This window comes from Dipodomys spectabilis, unplaced genomic scaffold, assembly GCF_019054845.1.
Source record: "Dipodomys spectabilis isolate Male_0828 unplaced genomic scaffold, ASM1905484v1 ptg000106l, whole genome shotgun sequence".
In the NCBI taxonomy this organism is placed as follows: Eukaryota; Metazoa; Chordata; class Mammalia; order Rodentia; family Heteromyidae; genus Dipodomys; species Dipodomys spectabilis.
In genome coordinates, this window is record NW_024870783.1 from 1,300,872 (window position 1) to 1,311,033 (window position 10,162).

Below are 10,162 nucleotides of genomic sequence, written 5' to 3' on the forward strand. Positions count from 1 at the left end.
ATACTGTACAGAGGGGTTACAATAACATGGGCAAGATAGTGAGTACATTTCTTATCAAGCATTGTAGCCTCCTCCTTTGTTTACCCTTTCCATCCCCTCCAAGCCTCCCCCCATCCCCCCACCCAATCCTATCCTCCCCCAAAGTTGCAAAGTTTGTTTTCGACATGACAACTTGTACTTCTCATTTTTGCAACGGGTCCACCTAGAATATCCCATTTCTTATGAAAATATCATAGCAAATCCAAGGTTTTACAGTTGATTTAATGGTGTATATTAGCGTTTATATGGTATTCAAAATTCCTTGAAATTGGCCAGTGGGCATCCCTTGCTACCTGATTCTCTCCACTTTTTCCTTTACCTCGCATACCAGGACTTTTTGTTATGTTTTTGGCACAAAATGGTCCAAAATTATCTTACACTTTATTAGTTTTCATTTAAAAAATCAATTATTTCCACAAGGGTCACTTGTTTCATTTACTGGAGAAAGTTTACAGGTGCATTAGTGATGGTGCTATCTATTCATGGAACTAGAGCATCATTACTTCTAGGCTGTGAAAAATTATCCATCCACACATTCATTCATCTAGTCTTATACATTCATATACGTGTGAGTTTATGGTGATTTCTCCACCTGCATGCACAGCAATAGGTTATTCTGAAATACATTTTTAGACAAAGTAGTTAGATTACAATTCTTTCCCTCAAGAGTATGACCAATGATCCCTCATGAATTTAGCCACATGATCAACGTTTTTGGATGATGAGAAACACCAGCTGTCACTGTCACTTACATGATCATAGCATACATCCCCCTCACATATTTGCTCATATATTACTCAGACTGGCATAACACTGCTGAGATGTGTCAACTTTGCATCCCATGCAGTAGTGACTTGTGGGTCCTGACAACTGCACAGGCCCATATCGATGTCTTTGTGTCTCATTCCAACTCAGCACCTTCAATGCAGCCAACAATGCTCTTCCTCCCTGGCATAGACAATCAGCTCTCCTCACTCTTGCTTCTAAGCCTCATGTTGCCTCCTCTCAATATGAATGATGTTTCCATGTACTGCTGGCTCCTGGATTCGGTTAAAAAATTCCATCATGATCTTCCTTTCCACGGTTCTACTCGCTCTACTTGGGCCCAATATCTTTAACCCAGCTGTTAAACACAGTGTTCTCTTCTCAAATAGAAGAGTCCACCAAATGAAAGGAACATATGTAGGTTTAGGCAACTGAGTAGGCTTTAGTATAACCCGAGTTTATTCTTCTTTTCAAGGAGAATCTCTGATTCAAACACAGTAGCTTTGGTTAAGATGTTTAAAACCCAGAAGGAATATGAAGACCTCAATAATGGATATTATAAATTATACACACCCCTAGTATGGTGGAAAAGATTGGTCAGGTTTGAAGAGAAGAAAATGTCTTGCTTTTATGTGTCTGCTGATACAAGGAATTCAGAGATATAGGAGAAAATATGTCTGTGCTGCACAATTCACAAGTTTAACTACTTTCTAATCAATGTAATAGCTTCACATTCTTATTTCATCTCTAAGTATCGCATTACAGGACAGCAGTGCTGACAAATTGCCACATAAAGATAATCAGTGAATCAGAGCAATTCTCAGAGTTCCTGCTCTGGATAATAAAGGCATGTGCCAAATTAGTGTTGTGCAAACGTCTGTAAATTTCTGGAACTAACCTTTTAATGGACAGGTCTTGTCTCAGATAAAGAAATAAAAATAAAAGAGACTTTTATCCTCAATGAGATCAGTGGTGTGCTCCACCCACAAGGAAGAAATGAGCTGATGCTCTTCTGTGGCTACAACACAGTCTGTTGCCTGACCTAAGTCTCCTGAGACTCAAATTCGTGTAGACCTACTGAGATGAGACATCCGTACAGTTGTGTTTAACCTTGTCCAGAAGCTGATGATTTGCATGTGCCAGCAGCACAGCCCACTGCCCTCAGGACTTCTTCATAGGCTGCTCATAGTCGGTGTAGTAGTCTGTCCCAGTCAGCACACAGCATGGACGTGAGGATCCCTGCTCAGCTCCTGGGGCTCCTGCTGCTCTGGCTCCCAGGTAAGGATAAAGAATATTGGGCATTAAAATTCCTCAGTGAGATCCATGATACTTTACTCTTCAGGAGAGCCTTCTTATAATTCGGTTAATAATGTGGATATTTGTTTCATGTTTCCCCTGCCAGATGCGAGGTGTGACATCCAGATGACCCAGTCCCCATCCACCTTGTCTGCATCTGTAGGAGGCACAGCCACCATCACTTGCAGAGCCAGTGAAAACATTTATGGCTATTTAGCCTGGTACCAGCAGAAACTAGGGGAAGCCCCTAAACTCCTGATCTATAGTAGTAGTACTTTGGCATCTGGCATTCCATCCAGGTTCAGTGGCAGTAGATCTGGAACAGAGTTCACTCTCACCATCAGCAGCCTGCAGCCTGAAGATGTTGCCACTTATTACTGTCAACAGTATAACAACTTTCCTCCCACAGTGATATAAGCCATAACAAAAACCTCCCAGGGAAACAGAAGTGAGAGTCTGGGCTGCCCCAGCTGCTCCTCCTGTGCCTCCATCTGCTGACAGAGCTGCTCAGATATAGACAATATAGACTTGAAGAGTGTGAATTGTGTCAACACTTGAGATTCATAAATCAATAACACAAGTAACAGATATTCTAAGCAGCAATGGTTTTGTGTTATTGTTATTGTCAGTCTTGGGGCTTGAGTTCTTTGGCTCAATGTTAGCACTCCAACATTTTGAGCCACAGTTCCATTTCTGGTGTTCTGGTGGTAAATTGGAGCTAAGAGCCTCACAAAGTTTCCTGCCAAGGCCAGCTTTGAACTAGGATCATGAGATGTCAGTTTCTAGAATAGCTAGTATTAGATGTATGAGCCACCATCAGGAATTGTTTATAATACAAAGAACAGATTCATTGCTTCAGATTTTAGTTGATACTTCTCTGATATCTGTTGTATTGACATATTTTAGCAGTATCTATTAAAACGATTCTGGGATTCTCCATATACATCTATTATGTACATTGATCATGTCCTTCTACTTTTCCCCTGTACTCACCCTCCTGCCTCCTGACCTGGAGCTCTTCTCAGGCCCACATAATTACTCTTCTATTTTAATTGTTTTAAGTTTGTTTGAATGAGAAAGACCCTACATAATGGCCTTTTGTTTTGCCTGTTTTAACAGAATTTCCCCCATTCATTTTGCTGCGGATTACAGGATTTCATGTTTCTTTATATATGTTGTATACATGTGTATATATATATATATATATATATATATACACACACACACATATATATGTGTATATATATACACATACATATACACATATATACATGTATGTATATATACAAATATATACATATGTGTGTGTGTATATATATATGTACATATACCCAGATATACATACATATATGGGCCAGTTCATCACTACTTTCTAATTGATTCTAGGACAATTGACAGATTTCAAATTTTCTCAACTGATAACAGTATCACAATAAATCTATATATGCAGAAATTCCTTTATAAATATCACTTTTGTGTGTTGGCTTTATTTCAGATGTTTTTCCGGGAGTGAGGTAGCCAAATCATCTATCTGGTATGTCTCTTTTTAGATATTTTTTTTTTAATTACTCAAAGGCTTTTTAATTTATCAAAAAGATTCTTTCTTTGCTAGCAGTTCAGAGACCTCTGGCATCCTAGGCCCACACAAACAGCTTCCTGTTTTTATTTATCTTTCTGAATCTGTGCTTTTGCCTTCAGCACTTTCACAACGATTTTCTGTTCCTCAATAATGAAAGCACGTTTACATATTTATAAGATGATTTCTTTGTTGCTTTGTATGTCCCTCCCCCACAGTATGACCCCTGCTTTCACTGTATTTGATGTTGGTATAATTTGTGGAGCCGAAGGAAAAACAAATCATTTAAATAGGGATACAGGTGGACCTGTACAGGTGGACCTGTACGTCTCATTGCAACAATGAGATGCAAAAGTCGTTATGTCAAAAATGAACTTTACAACTTTGGTAGGGGGGGGAGGATTGGGTGGGGCGGCGGGGGGGGGGGGGGGAGGCTGGGAGGGGATGTGAAGGGTAAACAAAGGAGGAGGCTGCAATGCTTGATAAGAAATGTACTCATTATCTTGCCCATGTAACTGTAACCTCTCTGTACAGTATGTTCACAAAAATAAAATAAAATTAAAAAAAAATATTAAAAAAAAGAGTAACAATGCTTGACAGGAAATGTACTCATTACCTTGCTTATGTAACTGAAACCTCTCTGTACAGTATTTTTACAATAAAAACGTATTTAAAAAGATTAACATTCTTAAAAAAAAAGGAAAACGAACTTTACAACTTTGGTGGGGGGGGAAGGTTGGGTGGGGGGGGCAGGGGAGGATGGGATGGGAAGGGGAAACCAAGGAGGAGGCTACAATGCTTGACAAGAAATGTACTCATTATCTTGCTCATGTAATTGTAACCCCTCTGTACAGTATTATCACAATAAAAAAAAAAGAAAATATACAAATGTGAAAAAATAGACCTAGTACTGGTACCAAATTACAAGATATTGAATGTACAGGCAATAAAAGAAACTGAAATTTTCTTCTTGGCCTATTGGCTAAGATCAAGTGTAGGATAAGTGTCAGAAACTGAAATTATTCTGTGTATATGTATATATATATATAAATATATATACATATATATGTGTATTTATACATATATGTGATATTATATCCCTAACGGTAAATGATAAATGAGGAATTAAAAAATGTTTTAGTATTTCTTGTGATTGAACTCAGGGTTTCCTGATTATTTTTTTCTTTTTTTGTGAAAATACTGTACAGATGGGTTACAATTACATGGGCAAGATAATGAGTACATTTCGTATCAAGCATTGTAGCCTCCTCTTTGTTTCCCTTTCCCATCCCTTCTCATTTTCCCCCTGCCCCTCGCACCCAATCCTCCCCGCTCCCCCTCCCCCCTACAGCAAAGCTGTAAAGTTCGTTTTCGACATAACAGCTTGTGCATCTCATTGTTGCAATGGGGCCATCTGTATCCCTATTTGTCATTTACTATCCCTTTTTACTTTATTTTACAGATCAGGTCTTGTGATTTTTACCTAGTTTGGCTTTCTATTGAAATGCTTCTAATTTCATCTCCTGCATAGCTGCAGAGACATGCACCATCTGCCTCAACTTGCTTTTGAGATAGATTTCACTGCCTCCCAAGACAGGTGTGAACCACAATCTTAACTTCTGTGCATCCAGTTTAGTTTCGATTCTAGGCATGGGTTACCATGCCTAGACCTCAAATGAAAAATTTTAATGAATCTTGTTACTATTGAACATCATGAAGTGACAATTTAAAATTCAAAATAGTTGAAATAAGAAAATTGATTCAATATTACAACTATATCAAATCCACATAGATTGTTATGTATGAGACGAAATAAATAATAGTATGTGTCCAAAACACTACACTATATTACACACATACAGACAGACAGACACACACTATAAATAAATAAATAATCCAAAAAACTGTCAACTAAAATGTGTTATTATAGTATACAAGTTACTAGTTTTCATTTTAGTCTATAGCAACACTTTTCAGAAGTTATGACAAAGAATAGAAATCATAATAGGAAATAATCTAAACAGCAAGAACAGCTTGATTTTAGCATTTCACTTATATCCCAGTATGAAAAACGTCTCTGAATATAAACTTCCAAAACCTTCATGAAAAACATTGACAACAAACTAAATGCTGGCATATGAACTGTAAACTTTCTCTCTTTACCTCTTTCTCCCTCTGTCCCTCTCTTTCTTCCTCTCTCTCTTTCTTAAGCACTCACTCAAAACAGACTTTTCCCTCACTGTAAAAGAAGCATGATTTCAATGAAGTTATATGGAGTGACCCAAGGATATTTTGTTAAACAAATAAAGATTTGAAGAAATACAGGGCTGAGAAGGTGGCTCAGTGGTAAAATGCTTGCTTTGCATGCATGAGATACTGGGTTCGATTCCTGAGCAGTACATAAGCAGAAAAAGCTAGAAGTGGAGTTGTGGCTCAAGTGGTAGAGCACTAGCCTTGAGCTGAAGAGCTGAGGTACAGTGCCCAGGCCCAGAGCTCAGGCCACACGATGGACCAAAAAAGAAAGAAAGAAAGAAAGAAAGAAAGAAAGAAAGAAAGAAAGAAAGAAAGAAAGAAAGAAAGAAAGAAAGAAAGAAAGAAAGATTTGAAGAAATACTTGCAATGTATTTCAAGTAAAGATGAAGGAAAAAATAAATGTGGAATTCAATTAAAAATAAAAGAAAAAAAATAACTCAAAATTTAGCATGGAAATAAAAAATAATGCAGCCAACAAAAGGGCAAGTGAATGGAACAGACACTTCTAAAAATTATGAATGAGTAACAAATACTGGAAAATTGTGAATAAATAAACCAAAATTACAGACGGATTGAAATTTATAACCAGTAGTTTGTGAACAAAAATTGACACCAGGATTTGTGATGTGGATTTCCTTTTAGCTTGACTTGTGTTCTTTTGTTAATTATCACTTGGGGTCCTATATCTGCCTCATACATATTCAAAGTAAATGGATGAAGAGAAGGATGAAGGAAGATGAAATTATAATCTTTTCATAGGAAAAGGAGAATGTAGACATCAGAGAGAGTCTTTGTGGACAAGAAGCCACTCTTCTGAGTGATCAGGAGGTCACAATCAAGCCAGTAGGTTATTTGTTCAAAATAATATAAAAATATAATTATTGAAAATCAATGTGAATATGATTTTATTTATTGAAGGGTGGAATTTAATTTCTCAAATTATAAATTAATTGAACTTTAAGCCATCATCAATCAATTGATTTTCAACTATCAAATTTCCAAAACTATGGGACCAGAAATATCACTGATCAAGATGAAGAAAGATTGAGACACTAAATCCTAAGGACACCAAAGCATCCCTAAATCAATCCAACTTCTTTGCCTTTTTGGAACCAGGAAGCAAAGTGGTTAAGCACCACTTCAAGCTTGGGACAGTGTTCATCACCTTACAGAAGAAAGGGTTTTATTTTTCATTCAGGTAAACTCATAAAATCCATGATGAACTTGGATTAGGAAAGATTACAGTCCTCCCCTTCCTCCATGATCATCTAGTAGGTGTTGTTCAGGTCCCACAAGATTACCAAGGGAGAGAAACTGAGATCCAACTTGTACTGAGGATTTGAAGACAAACTTTCCTCTTTGGCCATCATTTCTTTCTGCTCAACACTCTCCAATAATGACTAGGGATGCTATTAGCTTAAGAAAGAGACACTTCATGTAAAGCCTCTTTATAAATTCTTTGTCTAAAGATCTTGAGATTTGAGTCTCTGTGAAATGAAAGGGTTTTTGAACCATGACAGATATATATCAGAAAAACATCAGGTCCTGAAATAAGTCTCTGCATCTACCTGTGGCAAGGCTGAATAGCAGTTGGAAAAAAATGTCCACTGGATCTAAACACCAAGAGCATTTTTTGCATGTGTTTATTGTAAAAATGTACAGAGGGGTTACAGTTACATGAGCAAGGTAATGAGTATACATCCTATTGAGTATTGTTGCCTCCTCCTTTGTTTGTTACTTAAACAGCAGAAAAGTGTAGTACAGAGGTTGCATGAATACAAACTTCTTATTGCTTATGGACTAGTTGGGGTCACATGTGCAGAAATTCATTGTTGTTAAGATTCATAAGTTAAGAGTTGTGATCTATTGGGATTTTAAGATTTCAACAAACTTTCCGTAAGTTTTTTTTTTTAATCTAACTTTCAGTGCTTGGCCCTGTAGCTTTTAATCAAATAACTTTCCTTATCTCTCCTTTTTCCTTCCTTCAACTTTTGAAATTTAGGACATTTGCTTTTATCATGCTTCATAAGCAATGACTAAACAGTATAAGACAAGAAAAGAATAACTGAATCTCTATGGCCCCCAAATCCAGTGACACTGAAGTCTCTCCATTGCTCCCTAGGGAGCATTGGCTGAAAAAAGGAAAGAGGAAACAAATGCAACTTGGAATTATCAAACAAACAAACATGTCCAGTAAAACAAGCTGGCTAGGAAGATAAAGGGGAAGAAAGGGGAAAGTAAAAGAGACAGAAGAGAAAAACTACACATTGATGAAAAGATTTGGAAATTCTAGAACTCCATAGAGAAATTCACTCTGTAGATATATTGTCACTTGTTAACTGCAGAAGAACCAATGAACTGGAAGATACATCAATGTATGTTGTATAATAAAAAATAATGACAGATTTATAAGCCAATGTGATGATTACTCTCATAAGATTATGTTTAAAATTAAAAACCAAAAGAGAAAAATGAGTTATAAAAATCCTTAAATATGAAACAATAATTTATGCATTAAAGAGTTCTACCGAAACACAGTCATGTAAAACACAGATAAAAACCTGAGTACAGTGAAAAATAATCTTTCAGAAAGTTATGTCTTTTTACACAAGAAAATTTTCAGTACTGCCATGGATAATACTCATATTATTTTTTTTATTTTATTTGTGAACATACTGTACAGAGGGTTACAATTACATGGGCAGGATAATGCGTACATTTCTTACCAAGCATTGCAGCCTCCTCCTTTGTTTACCCTTCATATCCCTTCCCAGCCTTCCCCCTCCCCCCCCAATCCCAAACCTTCTCCTCCTCCCCACCCCCACCCCCCCCCCACCCCCACCCCCCCCCCCCCCCCCCCCCCCCCCGGCATCGACATTGTAAAGCTCTTTTTGGACATGACAACTTGAACATCTCATTGTTGCAACAGGTCCACCTGTATCCTTAAACGACTAGTTTTTCCCCATCTCCTCCACAAGTTATACTGACATCAAATATAGTGAAAGCAGGGGTTATACTGTGGGGGAGGGACATACAAAGCAACAAAGAAATAATCTTATAAATGCGTTAGAAACACATGCATGAAAGAAAAAAAAACATTAAAATACATATCTAAGGGTTCATTTTCCTGACATCACATTATCTGACCTTTTCCGCTTGACTCATACATATACTAGATATTGCAAATAAGGGAAACCATGGGACCTATGTTTCTTTGGGCCTGGCTTACTTCACTTAATATAATTTTTTCCAAGCCTTTCCATTTCCTAACAAATGGGGAAATGTCATTCTTTCTGATGGAGGCATAAAATTCCATTGTGTATATATACCACGTTTTCTTGATCCATTCATCTACTGAGGGGCATCTGGGTTGGTTCCATATCTTATCTATGGTAAATAATGCTGCAATAAACATAGTTGTGCTGGTAGCTTTAGTGTGGTCTTGTTTGTAAACATTTGGGTAAATGCCCAAAAGTGGGATTGCTGGGTCATAGGAGAGCTCTATGTGAAGTCTTTTCAGGAACCTCCATACTGTTTTCCAAAGTTGTTGAACAAGTTTACATTCCCACCAACAATGAAGTAAGGTTCCCTTCTGTGCACATCCCCTCCAGCATCTGTTTTTGTTAGAGTTCTTGATTTTTTGCCATTCTAACTGGAGTGAAGTGGTATCTCAATGTTGTTTTGATTTGCATTTCTTTTATGGCTAGGGAGGTTGAGCATTTCTTCATGTGTCTATTGGCCATCCTTCTTTCTTCTTCAGAGAAGTTTCTCTTTAAGTCTTTCGCCCACTTATATATTGGGCAGTTGTTTGAGGATTTGTTGTTGGGGGATTTAATTTTTTGAGTTCCAAGTATATTTTAGATATGCAATACTCATATTATTAACAATTTAGATTAGACTACAATAGAATAACGTATGTGACTAATGAATGAATAACAGAAGCCAGCAGGAATTCTGCATTCATGACCTTATACTTCAAAATTGAAGACTAAGTAATAACACTGTTTTTATAAATGTAAATGAAGATAAGCTAGCATGTGCTGGCATATTCTGGAGGACCTGAAAATCTTTCAGAACCACAGGAAATCACAGGAAGGGTCCTGAACCTATGGGGAAAAATGGCCTCAGAAAGAGTTCAGAAAAAAGAAAGATGCTAAAACAGAAGAAAACATTTTTTCTTCAAATTATGTGATGATCAAGTCTAGGAAAAACCAAACTATGTGGCTTATATCA

General features: G+C 37.1%; 1 gene segment (V, D, J or C); it reads left to right on the forward strand.

Annotated features, from left to right (window-relative positions):
* Positions 1–2,027: 2,027 nt before the first annotated feature.
* Positions 2,028–2,563, forward strand: LOC122114144. The segment is given in 2 exon segments: positions 2,028–2,082; positions 2,207–2,563. Coding segments are annotated over 2 exon segments (366 nt in total).
* Positions 2,564–10,162: the final 7,599 nt, after the last annotated feature.